The sequence below is a fragment of the Ctenocephalides felis genome, unplaced genomic scaffold (assembly GCF_003426905.1).
Source record: "Ctenocephalides felis isolate EL2017-DRISC unplaced genomic scaffold, ASM342690v1 CF-g0.4_SCAFFOLD_03573, whole genome shotgun sequence".
NCBI classification, from domain to species: Eukaryota; Metazoa; Arthropoda; class Insecta; order Siphonaptera; family Pulicidae; genus Ctenocephalides; species Ctenocephalides felis.
The window spans coordinates 21,582,624-21,602,133 of NW_020539727.1; the positions used below are offsets into that span (position 1 = coordinate 21,582,624).

General features: G+C 28.7%; 1 protein-coding gene across 1 annotated transcript in view; it reads left to right on the forward strand.

The window, feature by feature from the left end:
* LOC113389136 overlaps nt 1-19,510 on the forward strand; it is a gene marked incomplete in the record, with an annotated part of 42,548 nt that overhangs the window by 2,650 nt on the left and 20,388 nt on the right. Inside the window, 3 exon segments of the mRNA XM_026626189.1 lie at nt 6,490-6,740; nt 9,747-10,014; nt 12,554-12,664. Of these exon segments, the coding sequence (XP_026481974.1) occupies nt 6,615-6,740; nt 9,747-10,014; nt 12,554-12,664 (505 nt within the window).

Here is a 19,510-nt window from a genome sequence, read left to right on the forward strand (position 1 = left end):
AAAATCTTGCTCATCGCTGATTTCTTGCTTTATATCCTCCTCAACCGTAACCTCTGATTTTAGAAATTGCTGTGGACAAATTTCTTCAATTTCATAATCATCTAATTCTTGTTTCACCTGAGGATATTCGATCGGCTCAATTTTAATTTCTGTGCTTGAATTTGTTTCTTCAGACATTTTTGACGTTTGAAGGTTATTGTAAAGATGTCTGCTTTAAAAGTAAAGAATTCTTTTGATCTATGCGTTATGAATATGTGATAAATATATTTTGATATTTAATAATTCGTTTTTGTTTTAATATGTCATAATACTCACACTGACTTTTTTGTTATTATTTTATATTTTCACTTGCTTTATTTACGCACTTTGACAATTTGACAGTTCTACTACTTCGTTCTGATTGGTCAACACCAGAAACAACTTCAACTTCGAATTTAACGGCGGCAAATTTAAAATTATGGAAAAAGATAGATTTTGGTCTTATTTAAATTTAAATTTTTCTTTTATGTATTCTAGTGTACAAATTCAAAAGAACATGTGTACGAGAAGATTTTTCTCAGTTTAAATTATTTTAGTAGGTACAGTTCTTTGATCATGATAATTCTCTCCGGTTTTATTCCTTTTGCGAAATTTTAAACGCGTTTTACTCAAAACTAGTTCTTTCAATACGATGTACACCATTTCTCGGGTTCTACTGGACCGATTCAACTGAAATTTTCTGAGAATCTACTTTATAAACATCTCCCAATCTAGATCTAGCATATACCAGCATCATCCCCAAATTTTAATCTTTACTATTTTTGAAAACCGAGAAACTCAACAAAGTAGTAAGAAAAATTGTTCTTATTTTTAAACAGTCGTCATTTCATCAAAATTCTTTTTATGATTGATAATCCTTTTTTTAACTTCGCGCAGGGTAAGTTATTGTAATCGAAATTGAAAATTTTTACATTTCTCGACGTTTTGAAGGTTTCTGAACGTTTTGGCATATCTTAGAAAAAATGGATGTGTTTGTGTGTGTATGTATGTATGGATACAATTTTTCGTCCACGTTTTCGGGCGCACGGATCAACCGATTTGAATGGTTCAAAAAACATTCGATTCCTATTGATAGGGAGATGTGCTGCTTAGTTTTTGGCAAAGGCAGGTCCAGCCGTTTCGGAGATATGGAGCAAAGAGTGCAGAAAATAGAAATTGAGTTTTTGAGAGATCGAAGCATCCGATTTGAATGATCCAAAAAACATTCAATTCGTATTGACGGGGAGAAGTGGTTATTAGTTTTTGGCAAAGGCAGGCCTAACCATTTCGGAGATACAGAGCTAAATGTGCAAAAAATGGCAGTTTTTGAGAGTACTAAGCGTCTGATTTAAATGATTCAAAGAACTTTCTGCTTGTCTTAACAAAATAGTTGATTTTGGAAAAAAAAATTCTTTCAACTTTTTTTTTTTTTTAAATTTTTGTATATCGAAAATAATTCAGATTAAATTTTTAATTCTGACTATATTTCTAATATACTTTAAACAAATAATTTCAACTCTGCAATTCAGTTTATATAATTCTTATAAATATTAGACAATGTTACAATATTTATAATAATCTATTTGAAAACATTCAGTATTTCTCGAACATTTCGTTACGGTACGGGAAGTTCCAGCAATTTGCCTTAAGGCACGATGCCATACACCCCACTAGTTTTCATTTGCATTTGTGGTTAATTTGTTGAGACCACCACTTCAACTACTGCAAATTTTTAAATTATTAACCCTTAACTTACTTTTTTTGTAATCTTGCAATGTTGATAAATAAATTATAAAAAAAATGGTAGCAAAGTAAAGCCTGCCTTTTTTATGATGATTCAAAAATGAGCTCAAGTTCATGTCTCTACACTAGAATAGCCCCTTAATATTGTATAATAAATCTAGTTTAACAACAAATACTTAAATCAACTGATGTTGCGATGCAAAAATTTGAACTTTGTTATATTAATATTATTATAAACTGGCTGTACAATATAATGTACAAAACAGTGTTAATTTATTCTATGTCTCCTATTTATATTAATATACATCTATGAAAAGAAAGTGTCCATTTCAGTATTACAAACAGATCCAATTTTATTTATATATGTAGGCTTAACAATTACATACAATACACTTTTGTGAGTAACAGAGTTAAAAAAACATTGCAATTCCACAAGGAAAGGATTTTAAGGTTGGTTAGTTTCCAGCAAATTCAACATATTTGTTGAACGTTTTCTTATAGGTTGTATTCCAGCATGTACTTCTGTTACATGTTGTCCTAATGTATTTTTTGTTTCAAATGTTTTATTGCAAATTCCACAACTATAAGGAAGTTCTCCAGTGTGAACTCTTTCATGTTTCCTTCTTTTATGCTTCCTATACGATTCTTTATTTGTGAATGTTTTTCTACATATATTGCAGTCATAGCATTCTCCATTGTGAATATTTTCATGTCTTTTTAATGCATCTTTCCTTGCAAATGTTTTATTGCAAATTTCACAACTATAAGGATGTTCTCCAGTGTGAATTATGCTATGTTTTTCTAAATAATCCTTTTTTTTGAATGTTTTACTGCATATTTTGCACTTATAAGGACACTCTTTTTGGTGTTTAGTTAATGATAGTTTTTTCACAAACATTTTTTTGCATACTTCACATTCGTAAGGTTGTTCTGTAGTGTGAAGAACTTGATCAAATTTCAATGATTGTTGTCTGAGGAATGTTTTATTACATATTTCATAAATATAGGGCTTCAGATTATCCCTTGTTGAACATTTTTCAGAAACGTTTTCGAATGATTCGCTCGTAGTACTTGAATTACTGATGTTATCATCAAATATGTAAGGTTTTTCATTGAAACTTGTATTTAGCGCAGCATCTTGCCTATCAATCTTTTCTTGCTTCATTTCCTCATCAATAGTAACCTCAGATTTTAGAAATTGCTGTAGGCATATTTCATCAATCTCCATACTCATATTTGATGTATATTGATAATCATCAAATTCTTGTTTCACTTCAGGATATTCGATCGGTTCAATTATAATTATTGTATTTGAATTTGTTTCTTCAGACATTTTTGACTTTTGTAGGTTAAGGTAATTGCTATCTAACGATGTATGCCTAAAAGTCGATAAGATTTGTAATTTATGTGTTGTGAACGTGTAATAAATATATTTTGATATTCATCAGCATGTTATAATACTAACACTGACTTTTTCGTTATTATTTTATTATTTCACTTATTTTATTTACGCACTTTGACATTTTGACAGCTCTACTTCGTTTAGGTTAGACAACATTAAAAAGATTTCAACTGCGAGTTTATCAAGGCTACCAAGAATTTAGAAATTCTGACTTTTAATGATGCAATAATAATAAAAATATAAACGAAAGCGTTCTAAATTAATATTGAATTAATCTCTATCTTTTTTCATGTAACTATATCACATATGATTTTAAATTTTGCCGCCGTTAAATTAGAAGTTGAAGTTGTTTCTGGTGTTGACCAATCAGAACGAAGTAGAAATGTCAAATTGTCGAAGTGCACAAATGAAGCAAACAAAAATATAAATAATAACAAAAACATCAGTGTTAGTGTTATATCAAATTAATAATTATCAAAATATATCCATTGCACGTTCCAAACACATAAATTACAAGACTTCTCGACTTTTAGGCAGAAATTGTTAGATAGCAATTACCATAACCTACAAAAGTTGAAAATGTCTGAAGAAACAAATTTAAACACAACAATTAAAGTTGAACCGATTGAATATCCTCAAATTAAACAAGAATTTGATGATTATGAAAATATTTCAGACATGTGTATGCTGGGTGAGGAAATATGTCTACAGCAATTTCTAAAATCAGAGGTTACAGTTGAGGAGGATATAAAACAAGAAACGATTGATGAGCAAGATTTTAAACAAGGTCCTCAAGTGAAACAAGAGGTTGAAGATAATGAACATGCAACAAATATGAGTATGGAGAATGATGAAATATGCTTACAGCAATTCCTAAAATCTGAGGTTACTATTGACGAGGAAATTAAACAAGAGAAGATCGATGGGCGTGATGCTGCAACAAGTTCCAATGAAAAACCTTACACATTTAATGAAGACATCAGTAATTTAAATAATATGAGCAAATTATCTGAAATCCTTTCTGGAAAGTGTACAGCAAGCGATAATCTAAAGCTCTATGATTGTAAAATATGTAATAAAACATTCCAAAAGAAGGCACTTTTAAACGAACATAAAAAGATTCATACTGGAGAACGTCCTTATAACTGTGAGATATGCAATAAAACATTCACATTTAAACAATCATTAATTCTACATAAAGTTATTCACACTGGAGAACGACCTTATGAATGTGAGATATGCAAAAAAACATTTTCAGCCAAGAACAATTTATTCAAACATAAAAAGCTTCATACTAAAGAAAGTGTTTGCAAAATATGCAATGAAACATTTGCAACAAAACAATGTTTGAAACAACATAAAGTTACTCACACTGATGAATGCCCTCATCAGTGTAATACATGCAAAAAGAGATTCAAATCAAAATATTCATTAACAGAGCATGAAATAACTCACACTGGAGAACGTCCTTACAATTGTGAAATATGCAATAAAACATTCAGATTAAAAGCGACATTAAGACGGCATGCAGTTTTACACACAGGCGAACGTCGTTACGAGTGTGAAACATGCAAAAAGAGATTTTCACTCCTAGTGACCTTAAAAAGGCATTTATATGTGCATTCTGAAGAACGTTCTTATAATTGTGAAATATGCAATAAAACATTTAAAACAAAGCGAGATGTAAAATATCATGAAATTATTCACACTGGAGAACGGCCTTATAGTTGTGAAATATGCAATAAAACATTTGCATTGAAAAAGACATTAACACAACATGGAGCAGTTCATGCTGGAGAACGTCCTTACAGTTGTGAAATATGCAATAAAACATTCAGATTAAAAGCGTCATTAAGACAACATGCTGTTTCACACACTGGTGAACATCGTTATGAGTGTGAAATATGCAATGAAGTATTTAAAAGCAAACCTGGATTTAGAGATCATGGAACAATTCATACTGGAGAACGTCCTTACAGTTGTGAAATATGCAATAAAACATTCAGATTAAAGGTGACATTAAGACGACATGCAGTTTTACACACAGGCGAACGTCGTTATGAGTGTGAAATATGCAAAAAGAGATTTTCCCTCTTAGTGACCTTAAAAAGGCATTTATATGTGCATTCTGAAGAACGTTCTTATACTTGTGAAATATGCAATAAAACATTTAAAACAAAGCGAGATGTAAAATATCATGAAATTATTCACACTGGAGAACGGCCTTATAGTTGTGAAATATGCAATAAAACATTTGCAAGGAAAGCGACATTAATGAAACATGGAGCAGTTCATGCTGGAAAACGTGCTTACAGTTGTGAAATTTGCAATAAAGCATTTGCATTGAAAAATGTATTAAGTCGACATGTAAGAGAAGTACACGATGGAGTAAGAAAAGGTTCAACAAAAATTTTGGAAGTGCCGGAAACTGTTCAACCTTAAAATCTTTGTGGTGATACGATTTTTTTAAAATTTTTTTTTTATTTATTTATTTATTTGATATAATTCGTACATACTGTATCTCAGTCAGACAATTGTTCTGGTATGAGAGATCACAGCAATTATAATAAAATCTAAATTTTATGTAACAGGCTTACATTAAGACATCTATATATTTTTACTTATTACTATTATAGACACATATATACACACAATGCTTGCGTACATACATACGTACTTATACTTAATTAACAGAAGTAATATAGTATTCTAATTAGGAAGTTTATCTCATTTATTGCATTTATCTCTTATATAATTTTTAAATTTAATTTTGAAACTGTTTAGGTCCGTCATTGTCTTTAGTTTGTCCGGTAGTTTGCAGTTCATGTATTTTTTTAACTCTGTTACCTATAAAAGTGTGTTGTAATTGTAATTGTTTAATAATGTTAATTTAAATGCTTAAATAATTATAAATATAGCATTTTATTTTTTTCAATAGAAAAATATAAATAGACTGTATATATACTCAGATAGTTGAAGTAAATAATTTCGACTATGACAATTCAGTTTTAAAATGTTTATACATTTCATATGTGCTATTTTACATTAGTCTTAGAAATATGAGATAAGGTCTTTGAATGAATTCATTTTAACGCGACTCGTTTAGGTTTCGTTTATATATGTTGCGTTTCTTGTAAACATAAACAAAGATCGTCGCCTAAATATAAGCACTTATATACAATCTATAAAATACGAGTGATGAAATTTACAGTATTAATAATAATAGAAAATATTCAAAACTGTATGGTAAGTTCCAGAAATTTACCTTCAAGCTCAAAGACCAATAAAATTGCTAACTTACTATTTTTTACTTACAGAATCTATCGGATCTCCCAAATCACCAACACCGAGTACAAATCCATTCACATCCAGCACGACAACATTGTTTTCCTTACTTGGAGCCTCAGGTGGAACCTCTCAATTCTCAGATTACCTGACACATCCTAGCAACATGCGTGTGTATCCTGGACACCTGCACCAGGCTTCAAGCAAAACCCATCTAAACTCTTCGTCTGGTGTTGTGAAGGCAGAAATCCATCGGAATTCTTCCGAAGCTGGCAGCAGCTGCGAGGAAAAGGTAATAAGAAACATTTATTTATTTTACTTTTTTTTTTATTTATTTTTACTGTAATAAATATTATTAACTTGCCATAGGGCAAGTTATAGTATGGCAAAAAAATCGAAAATGAAAATTTTTATATATCTTTACGTTTCAAAGGTTTCTGAACATTTTGGCATACCTTAGAAAAAATGGATGTGTGTGTGTGTGTGCGTGTATGTTTGCGGACACATATTTTCGTCGACGATTTCGAGAACACAGATCAACCGGTTTGAATAATTAAAAAAACATTCGATTCGTATTGATAAGGAGACGTGCTGATTAGTTTTTGGCGAAGGCAGGTCTAGTCGTTCCGAAGATACGATGCGAAAAGTGCCAAAAATGATAACTCAGTTTTTAAGAGAACGGAGCGTCCGATTTTAATAATTCAAAAAACATTTTACTTGTGTTGACGAAATGAACAACTGATTAAATTTTTCCAGCGGTTTTGGACTATCAATTAAAATAAGTTAAAAAAGTGTCATTTGGCGGTCAAAAATGTTTATTAAACATATGTACATCAAATTATCAGATACTTTATAGAGATTTTAATATTGTGTATACATTTTGTGTAATTTTTTCTGGGTTCCGTACCAAGATTTTTAATTTTGAAGTTTATTTATACGGTTCAAACAAATGTCCTCGACATTTTCCACAGTATGGAATAACCGATTTATAAGATTGAAAAATCATTCGGTTCGTACTCGATCGCGAGGCGTTTTTTCAAAAGACAATTTTGCTGTTTTGGAGGTATGGAGCGCAAAGGGTGTAAAAACGGTTATGCAGTTTTTGAGAGAACGGATCATCCGATTAGAATAATTCAAAAAACATTTTGCTTGAATAGGCGGTGTGCAAAAAAGGCATTTACGGAAAATTTAATAATTTTGAAAATTTTCAAGGAAAAAAAAATTCAAAATTTTCAAAAAAATTCAAAGTTTCATAAAAATGAAATTTTCGAAATTTTTCATTTTCAAAAAAAAAACTAAATTTTGAAAAAATTTAAAAAATAATCTTACAAAAATTTTAAGACTTAAAAAAATCGAATATTTTCAAAAATTTCCAAGTTCTCAAAATATTTAGAAAAAGCATGGTTTTTAATTATCAATCATTTCAAAATTTTGAGTTTTGATTTCTAAATTATCAAAAAACTCAAATAAAAAATGGACTTTTGTGAACGTTAAGGTGACCATACGTCCCGGATTGGCCGGGACAGCCCGAATTTCACCGGATTTTGATTTTTTGTCCCGGATGTCCCGGTGTTTCGAAAATTAACAAAAATTAGGAAAACAAACTAACAGATGCTATTTTTTTCAAATTAATTGAACAGAACATATAGATTGAAAAATATATAATTATAATAATATAATAAAAATATATAATAAGATATAATATCATAGATAAAGAAGTATTGCATATAATAATCGAAGTATAAGGTATTTTGTAATCACAAATATAATTTATTATTTTCTTCACACCACACACACACACACACATATATATATATATATATATATATATATATATACGAGGTCTGTTCAAAAAGTACCCGGAATTTTCGTTTTTTCAAAAAAATATTTATTTATTCGTCTACATTAATGTGGTCCCCTTCAAAGTAGTCCCCCCCAGATATAATACACTTATGCCAGCGTTTTTTCCAATTTTCGAAGCACCCTTGATATTCACTTTTTGATATGTCCTTGAGCACTCTCGGCGATTTTCTTCAATCGAGGAAAACCGCCGTCCTTTCATGGGTCTCTTCAACTTTGGGAATAGGAAAAAGTCACACGGAGCCATATCTGGTGAATTTTTGCACTTTGCAACACTTTATTTCATTTTTTACGCAAAATTTAATACAAATTCTTTGACTTTTCAATTCTTCCATTGTAAAAATCGCCGAGCTCAGAAAAACACGTCGAACCTTAGCGACTACCACAGACAAAGTAAACAGTGAATATAGCTGAAAATTTCATCATACTTTAGGGGCATGTATACCAACACAATAAAAAAAAATTTTGACAATCAGACACTCCAGACCCGCGAAATTTAATTATTAGTAATTCCGGGTACTTTTTGAACACACCTCGTATATATATATATATATATATATATATATATATATATATATATATATATATAACCTCCCATAATCTTAGGAGTGATCTAACAAACTCACAATTACATTTCAAAAGCTTACTAAAACTTCTTTTTAAGGGTCCGCAATTATGATAAAAAAAAATTCATTTAAAAAAACCTTTTTTTTATTGTATCCTTGAATAGCATTTGTTATATAAACGACTAACACACCCCCCGGATTACCATAACTAAAAATTGCCGTCCCGGATTTGACTTAAAAAAATATGGTATATACCTTAGTGAACGTAGACATAAATTGTTCATAAAATACGCTTGTCGCCCATTTTAAAAGTTTATTATTAGGCGTTTCAACCAGGCTTGCATCGAACTTACATTCGGCCAAATAACAAATAAATACAGTAAATAAAAGGAGTCTGCCGCTCAGCGAAAGTATTGTGTTTTATCTTTTATGCGATAAAGAACTGCGATGGATCTGGTTATGAAAATCTTTAGTTACTATGATACAATATGAAAAATGAATGAATGATTTTATTATTGTATATATATATATTAATTTAAACTTTATCGACTTTTGAGATTATAAACAAATACGTAAAGAATGCTTTTCTCAATATTCAAAGATATGTTAAATTATTGTTATAGTTTTATGTTAATTAATTTAAAGTTAAAAAGCCCTTATTAGTTTACAGTATATATTATATAATTATATATATATATATATATATATATATATATATATATATACAATTATTGATTGTTTTCATTCCTCGATTATTTAATTACGGTACGGGAAGTTTCAGCAATTTGCCTTAAGGCACGATGCCATACACCACTAGTTCATTCATTTATGGTATAAATAACAAATTTTTGATGTACTATCTTTTACCTTAGTCTCCAGATGAGGAGTTAGCCGAATTGATCAAGGATTTTAGACGAGGAGCTCGTGGTTTGGCCGAAGTGGAGCGTTTAGCAGAGCAGTGGCGTGCAAGACACGCCACAGCAGGGGCACAAACGCAAAGGGAACGCGATCGTATGCTGAAATCAATGCGGGAGCAGTACGATAAATTACAAAAACAAGGAGGGGCCAACGGCGTGGATGGTAAAATGGGTGCACTGGAACGAGTCAGGAAACTTTTTGCCAGATCTAGGCATGCAAAAGGTAATGGCAACTAAAAAATATTTATAATATTTAAAAACAATAATGTAATTAAAGTCGTACTTCAAATATGACACGATCGGTTTGTCATTGTAATTAGCATTTAGAAGAAATTTGTTAGAAAAAGTAATTGCTGATTAATAAATTCTATAATCGTGGATTATGTTAAACAACGCCTAAACAAATATTGTTTACTCAACATGTATTAATTGTGTTTAAAGAACTTCATGTAATTAAAATTAACATGCATTCATTGACTGCTTGTATTTTGTTTTACTTTTTCGCTGGCGATATAATCTCATTCTTTGAACAACTGCAATATCTGTCTTGCCTAAAAAATATTTTCCATTTTATTAACTTCAAAGATTTATAGAAACTACAAGTCCATTTCTAATTTTATTTTTAGTTTTGCTCGTTAGTAGAGTCCCTTTTTAATATTATTTTTAGATTGCTCGTCAGTAGAGTCCATTTTACTTTAATTTTTAATTTGTCATCAGTAGAGTATCTTTGAATTTTATTTTTAGTATGCTTGTCAGTACAGTCCCTTTTTAATATTATTTTTAGTATGCTCGTCAGTAGAGTCCCTTTTTATTGTTATTTTTAGATTGCTCGTCAGTAGAGTCCCTTTTTCTTTCATTTTTAATTTATCATCAGTAGAGTCTCTTTGAATTTTATTTTTATTTTGCTTATCAGTAGAGTTTATTTTTCATTAATTTTTATTTTAATAATCAGTTTGAATGTTATTTTTAGATTGCTTGTCAAATATTTAAAAACAATAATGTAATTCAAGTCATACTTCAAATATGACATGATCGGTTTGTCATTGTAATTAGCATTTAGAAGAAATTCGTAAGAAAAAGTAATTGCTGATTAATAAATTCTTTATTATTCGTTCACACAGTGGATTATGTTAAACAACACCTAAACAAATATTGTTTGAAGAACTTCATGTAATTAAAATTAACATACATTCATTGACTGCTTTTGTATTTTTTTACTTTTTCTAGACGATATTCAATTTGCACGTCAGTAGAGTCCTTTTTTTAAATCTTATATATGAAAATTAAGTTTAATTTACTCCTCAGTAGAGTCCTTTTTTTATAACCTTGCTCGTCAGTAGAATCCGCTTTTCAAGTCATTAAATATTAATAATTTTGCTCGACAGTAGAGTCTCTTTTTCTAATTAATAATTTTGCTCGTTAGTAGAGTCCCTTTTTCTAATTAATAATTTTGCTCTAAAGTAGAGTCCCTTTTTCTAATTAATAATTTTGCTCGACAGTAGAGTCGCTTTTTTTAATTAATAATTTTGCTCGACAGTAGAGTCCCTTTTTTTAATTAATAATTTTGCTCGACAGTAGAGTCCCTTTTTCTAATTAATAATTTTGCTCGTTAGTAGAGTCCCTTTTTTGTCTTTTAGATCAATTTTGTACATTTCTATCAAGTTATTTGATCACTTGTCAGCAGAGTCCCTTTTCTATTATTTGTTTATTTATTATTCATTTGTCAGTAGAGTCCAGTTTTGTCTTTTTTGTAAATTTTTAGTTTGCTCGATGGTAGAGTCTTTTTTTATATTTACGAATTTCAAATTTGGTCGCCAGTAAAGTCCAATTTCAAATATTTTATATTAAAATTGAGTTTGCTCGTCAGTAGAGTTCTTTTTTAGAGACATTTTTTATTCATATTTTGCTCGTCAATAGAGTCCCTTTCACAAAACATTTTTCATTAATATTTTTGCTTATCAGTACAGTTGCTTTTAGTATCTAAGTTAATTTTGCTTACCAGTAGAGTCCTTTTTCTTCTTCTTAGTTGAAATTAAACTTCGTTTTTTTAGTTTGCCTGTCAGTAGAGTCTTTTTTATATTTGCTAGTTTCAAATTTGATTGTCAGTAGAGTCCTTTTTGTATTTTCTTATCGATCAAAACTTTGTTGGCTTGTCAGTATAATCCCTTTATAACTTTAAGATGAAATTTATGATCATATTTTAAATGTTCGATTTTTTATTTGCTCGTCAGTAAAGTCCTTTTTGATCGTTTAGATCAAAACTAAAGTTTCCTCGTCAGTAGAGTCCTTTTTTATATGTTTCCTTTCTATATCTTTTATATCTATACAAGTTAGTGGAGATCTTTTTCAGTTTTTATATTTACTAATTTTGAATTTAGTCATCAGTATAGTTCCTTTTTATCAACTAGATTGTAATTAAAGTTTGCTTGTCAGTAGAATCCATTTTTATGTTCTGGATTAAAATTATGTTTGCTCGTCAGTAGAGTCCTTTTATTTTTTCATTTAACAGTTTTAGAATCTGTCTTGTCTATAAAAACATTATCTATTTTAATATAGAAATAATTTCTAATAAATAAACTTACGTTTAGTACACGGCACGTATGTTTAATTTGTTTTATTATTTTCAAGGAACAGGGTAAAATATTCTTTTGATTCGGGCATTTTTCATTAAATCAAGATTTGTACTACGATGTAACTTTAAAATGTTTATTTATCTCAATTTGGCCAAATTTGGATGTACTTATGTCCAATTTTTTTTGCAGAAAACGAATCTAAAGGTGATCAGGGTAAACCAAGTGATGTGCAAGGTGAAACTCATAAAATTGGCGGAGTTATTAGACCGATGAGCAGTTTGAGCATACATAGTGTTTCTAGTAAGTTAAATTTTAACTTAATATAGAATAGTACTATTTAGAAATATTAATATTTGCGATAATTATCGCACTATCTATTTCATGCATGCATCATACTCCAGTCAATGGAGTGTTTTGGGTCTGAATTTCTTTACTGTGCTCCGATTTACATAAAATTTTGGAATTAAGTTCATCTTACCCTCATGTTCAATGTTCAAAACAATTTGGTGGAATGACACCCCTTCTCAATTGTGTAATTACATTTTTTCAAAATAACGTCGGAAATCGATAGAACTAATTATGAGAAAAAATGCCTAAAAAGTTTAAGAAAACTAATACTTTTCAAGTTACTGGCAACTGAATTTTTATGTATTTTTGGCGTTTTTCTTCGTTTTTTTGCAAATATTTCCTAAAATATACATTTTAACGAAAATCATGTTATGAACAAAATAATGTCAATAAAAATATTAATAAATCGGTATTACATAAAGTGTTCTAGGAATAATATTAAGCAAGATTTGAAAGAGCAAAGTCGTTTTTTATTTCGTTCAAGATTTAATTGTTGTATTTAAAGCCATCTAGTGTCGATGTTTTACATTTTATGCATTTCGGTGAAATTGGGTTTTATAGTGCTCAACATAAGCTTTAAAATGAGTGCTGTTACAAGTCTTTTGCGTGTAAAATGAGTGAGGTATGTATAATATGTGTTTTGCGTGTAAAATGATGCAAATAAGAAGCATATACGATGGTTTTTTCTTTCAAATCATGTGGTTTAATGAGCGCCATTTCCACCAGAATTAAAGTAATTCACATTCCATCTAGCATTCACTTCATTATACACATCTTGATGGATTCTAGCAGATTCACTACTTTAGTACAAACTATTTTCAGAAAACTCACGAATTTATAAAAACTTTTTTTTCCGATTTTTTTAAAGCTCGATAAAATGTTAGGTATACTAAGGCTCTGAAACGGCTGAACCGATTTGGCCACTCTTAGTCTTGAAAAAATCTTGCTCATCCAGAGATTGTGGTGAATGTGAAAAATTATTTCAAAACTCCATAGAAACTTTACATTTTTAATTTAAAATGTTTTGTAGAAACGTAATTTAAAATGAAACAATAGACGACGACTCATACGTCAAAGGTCAAATGGTTCTAACTGATTATGTTCAATCAAATTATAAAATAATAAAATAATAAATTATAAAAGAATAAAAGATTTGTATAAAATATATAGATAACGATCAAAGGGATCTCTCTGGCTTATTATTGTTTTTTTATTATTTTTCTTTTACACAAAAATTGACAGAGTTATGATTGCTTCAAGAGTGCGCGGCCGCGCAATCAGAGTCTTTCTCGAGCCCTTTAACCGTTCGCCGTTTCAAAATGAGAGGAGTTATGAAAAAAATTGTGAAAAAAAAAGTTGTAGCCGTTTTATTTACCTTTCAAATGGTATATTACAATTTTATATTTATCAGGTTCATCTTCGTCTGGACGTCTAAGTACTGGAAGTGTTTGTAGTGGAGCTTCTTTGGGCGACAGTGGCACACATTCTGATAATGAAGACAGAAAAGTAAGTCATTATTGAAATTAGATACATTAAGCATGAATTTCTTTAATTTTTTTTTCTAAAGTCCATATAGGGTGAAACTAGATAAAATTTACAACATTTCCTAGTGAACACTTTTATACACTCCGATATAAAAGTTTTGAATAAAACGACTTTGAATTCGATATTTCATTCTTAAGCAATAAATATTGGAAGTTCGGGATATTTTTCTGGTTTTTGTCACATAACTCAAAAATTTCATATGGAACCACCCCTTTTCAGTTAGATAGGGTGAAACTAGATAAAATTCACAACGTTTCCTAAGGAACACTTTTATACACTCCGATATAAAAGTTTTGAATAAAACGCGTTTGAATTCGATATTTCATTCTTAAGCAACAAATATAGAAAATTTGAGGCATTTTTTTGGTTTTTGTCAAATAACTCAAAAATTTCATATGGAAACACCCCTTTTAAGTTAGACAGGATGAAACTACGTTAGTTTTGTTCTAGGAATTTTAATTTATTTACCTTACCAAAACTAGATAAAATTTACTAAAATATAGTATAACTAGTTATACATATATGCATAATAAAATTTTAAATAAAATTAGGTAGAACGCAGGGTTGTATATTCTACTAATTGGTAATATATGAATTTTGGACACTTTTCCGGATTTTTTCAATTTACTAAAAAAATTTGTTCCAGGCACTTTAATATATATACATCAGTAAAAACTAAAAAAAAGTTTACTAACATATAGTACAATTAGTTATATTAGGTTGTCAAATATCTCCCTTCCGCTTTTTTGCTTTTGGTTTATAATACAAAAAGGCGGAAGGGAGATATTTGACAACCTTATATATACTTGCATATCAAAATTTTGAATTAAAGAGACGAAACGCAGGATTGTATATTCTGCTTATTGCAAATATATGGATTAGAGACATTTTTCTGGATTTTTTTAAATTACTAGAAAATTTGGTTCTAGGTATTTTGATTTATTTACATTAGTGAAAATTAGATAACATTTCCTTAAATTTAAGAAAAGGTAAAATTTACAACATTTCCTAGGGAACAATTTTATACACTCCAATATAAAAGGTTCGAATAAAACAACTTTGAATTCAATATTTCATTCAAGCAATAAATATAGGAAATTCGGGACATTTTTTTAGTTTTTATCAAATAACTCAAAACTTTCATATGGAACCAATTAATCAATTTTCTTCACTTTTTTTACCAGATATCCCTGAAACATCTATCAATCGACCAAACTAAGAAACAGAGCAATTTTGACAATTACCTGATACCTCCTGCTCCTAGACCGCTGCTGCAGTTACCTGTACGAAGTAACATAGAGGTAAAAAATAATTCTATTTCATATAAAATAAAAACCAAATTAGAATTATGTTATATATATATGTGGCGGAATGAAAATGTTCTTGACATATGTCAGTTGATTGACGCCAATGTGATGACTAAACTACACAGCACACTTGGCGCTACGCCGATGCGAATGTCGCATCTAGCAAGCTGTAGCTAGTTTTTTTTTCACCACATAAAATGGGTTCTCTCGGTTTTTAGTGAGCGATCAATTATCGGGCTAACAAATTGATATCAAAATTTATATCATATCAGTTTCGTTGTAAATTGAGTTATCAATAAACTCACATTAAGATCTAGTCTACAACAGTTAATTACGGTTTCATTTCTAAATATAATTTAAATATATATATATATATTAGAGATGGGCTTATCATATCCGAAGCCGGATCGACTCGGATTTGACTCCACTTCAGGGAGGAGTTATATCCGCTTAACAACTCCACGACTCCGACTACTTTGAAACCGAAATACTCGACACAAATGTGTTCTATATGCGTTGTTTATGCTCAAAGAATTGTGAAATCCCATTTAATTTTTTGAAATGAAAATTTATGAATAAAATAAAATTAAAAAATATCAATGAAATAATTTTTCTAAAAAAATCACAAGTAAATGACGAGTTGTAAAACTTTTCGGTACACCACATGTTCGACTCAATGACTCGTAATTTTAACAGTGTTGACCAAAGTAGAAACGCAAAACTTAAGAATCAAATTCAATTTAATTATTTTCTTTTGATGAGAAAATAATAGATTTTTTGGATTAATTTTATATTAAAATAATGTAGTAAACTTTGTAATGAAAGCAAAACATTTATCATAAAATATTTTCACGAAATAATAATACTTCTGATTTCTAATTTTTTTCTGCTATTTCCATTCGAGAATTAATATTATATCGGGTATTTCAATTAGCATATTATTACTTTAAAACACAATATATAATTGTGTAAAAGTAAAATTTTATACTATATATTTTTTACTGCTTAAATACTATTGACGTCACTGATATTTTGCACTCTAAAGTGTTGTTATTTCAGGCTATAGAAAACCAGATTAAATGTATTTTGTTTCGTGTATTTTTCGGTAAGATCGTCGTAGGTAGAAATATGACCCTTACTATTCAATAAATTATACATTTGAGCTATTCACACTTGAACACAATTTCATTGTTTTGTATCTTTGAAGTAACACTTTTGTATTTTCTGGAAAATACACAATGGTATTATTTTTGAGTTTGATACCTAAAAGGTCATAAAACTAGAGACGAGAAAGCGGCCGCATCCTTCCCATGGCAAAAACGCCAAAAAACAGTAAATGCCTGCACGAGTTAAGAGATTTAATACCATTTTAGGAATGTCGGATATGACAAATCCTGTGAAACGACTCCACTCGGATTCACTCCGAGGGAGGAGTTGTATCGGAGTGATAACTCCGGAGTGAGTTACCCATCTCTAATATATATATATATATATATATATATATATATATATACATTTGTTTTATTATTTTTTTTAGCGTTTTACCAGTCCGACAGGCCAGGAACATTACATCAGGTTTCCGCCTTCGAATCAACCTGTGGTAACTTCTTCTTTTAATTCGAGAAGCAATCAGACGCCTCCTTTGACACCTGTTACGCCACAGACACCTCCCCTTTTTTCCACAATGGACTATGGTAAGGGAAATATATATATATATATATATATATATAAACACACACATACAATCTCACAGTTTTCGTTCAAGTGTTTACACGCGTTACACATGACTCATCAGATTCAGTTAGTTTGTTTCCAAAAGCCGATCGCATAACATCGAGAGAACAATATTATTTGTGTTTTCAAATGATAATTTTAAAAAAGACAAAACTTTTAATAATTTTGATTTACAAAATTTAACTATTCGGCGGAAAAATAACTCACAAATTCATTTTTTGTTTAAAAATCTTGTTTAGTGAAAAAGTGCTAACGTATATTCAAACATACAGGTAATTAATTCAATTTTGTCATTAATCTTTTCTTAAAATTTTCCATAACTTTCAAAAAATTTCTATCTTTTTTAATATCCTGTTCTGTGATAATCCACTTATTTATTTTTATCATTTTCATTTTGATCATATTATCATATTTCTGTACATTATTATTTTTTTGCAATTAATTTATTATTTAAGAAAAATTTCTATTCCTAAACATATTGTTTGCTTAAATCTCATCAAGATCATGTTTCTTGACAGATGTCCTGAAGATGGAACGTACCTAGTTCCGAAACGTCGACAGTAAACAAATAAATAAATAAAGAAATTGTTTATTAAAAACTTTTCTTGTTTTTTATTACTTTTGGATTCTTGTTCGAAACTTTACAATATATATATATATATATATATATATATTTTGAATAGTCTTGAATTTGATGTTGATATAATATGTTTAATTTGAGTTAAAAAGTCTAGCGTTACATAGATAAAAATACTATGAGAGTTTTTAGTAATTTATTTATTTAAATTCCATACGTTTCGGCTAGCATCTTAGTCTTCATTCAGTGGCAATCAATTTAACTATAAAAGTTAAAACTTAATAAATAATATGTAAGAAATTTCATAGAATGACAATAATAATAATAATGATAATATTAACACTTTACTTATTTTTTTTTTTTTTTTTTTAGGTAATTTACCAGCTGCTCCTCTAAACACAATACAGGAGGCGAGAGAGTATGTAAATTTTCGTACTGCAGCAGGATAAATTTTGGAAAAATCTGGATAAGATTTTAAAATTAAAGGTATTAAATATTATATTTAAAAAGCATTTATTAAACTATATATGAAATATTTTGATAGTAATTATTTAAAGTGTAAATAGGTTTTTTGTAATTTTTTGTAAATACAGGTTAGATTAGACATTTTTTTTTGGAAATTTTTAGTTTTTGTAAATTTAAAATTTTGTACTTTTTTATACTGAAAAGCTGGGTAGTGCAATTGGCATTTAAATTACAGAAATATTAAGCTTATATAATAAAAAAAATGTATATAAATATATATATATATATATATATATATTTATATTTATATTATATATATATATATATATATATATATATATATTGATTAAATAATAGATACATTGCTAGAAATAGCCAAATTTATGTATTTAAATTTGTAATGAAAATTATTTTATAAGTTAAATAAGTTTATGAATAACAAATTCATGAATTTATTTATTTAATTTTGAAATTGTAAAAACGATTTTGTGAAGGACATATCCTTGACATATTATGTATAAATAATATATACATGTATATATCCAATTCCCATACAAACTAAGACAGTTAGTATATATAATCATGTATAAATCAATATATACATTGATATATCCAATTTCCATACAAACTGGAACAGTTAGGCCATATATAATCATGTATAAATCAATATATACATTTATATATCCAGTTCCCATACAAACTAAGGCAGTTAGGTCATATATAATCATGTACAAATCGATATCTACATTTATATTTCCAATTTCTATACAAACTAAGGCAGTTAGGCCATATGTAATCATGTATAAATCAATATATACATTTATATATCCAATTTCCATACAAACTAAGGCAGTTAGGCCATTTGTAATTATTTATAAATCGATATATACATTTATATATTCAATTCCTATACAATCCATTCATAAACATTTTTAGATTAATTGATTTATATATAAATGAGTTTATAAATTTTGATTTATAGAGTCATGAATTTAAAGATACAAATTTTAACAAATTTCTGAATTTAGTGAATTTTTAAATTTATCTACTTTATTCAAATATAAATTTATTATCAGAATAGATTTTGTGAATTCATGAATTTTCAATTTTATTTTAATTTATACAATATACATCTCTTGAATTCAGTTTAATTAAATTTGCAAATTTTTT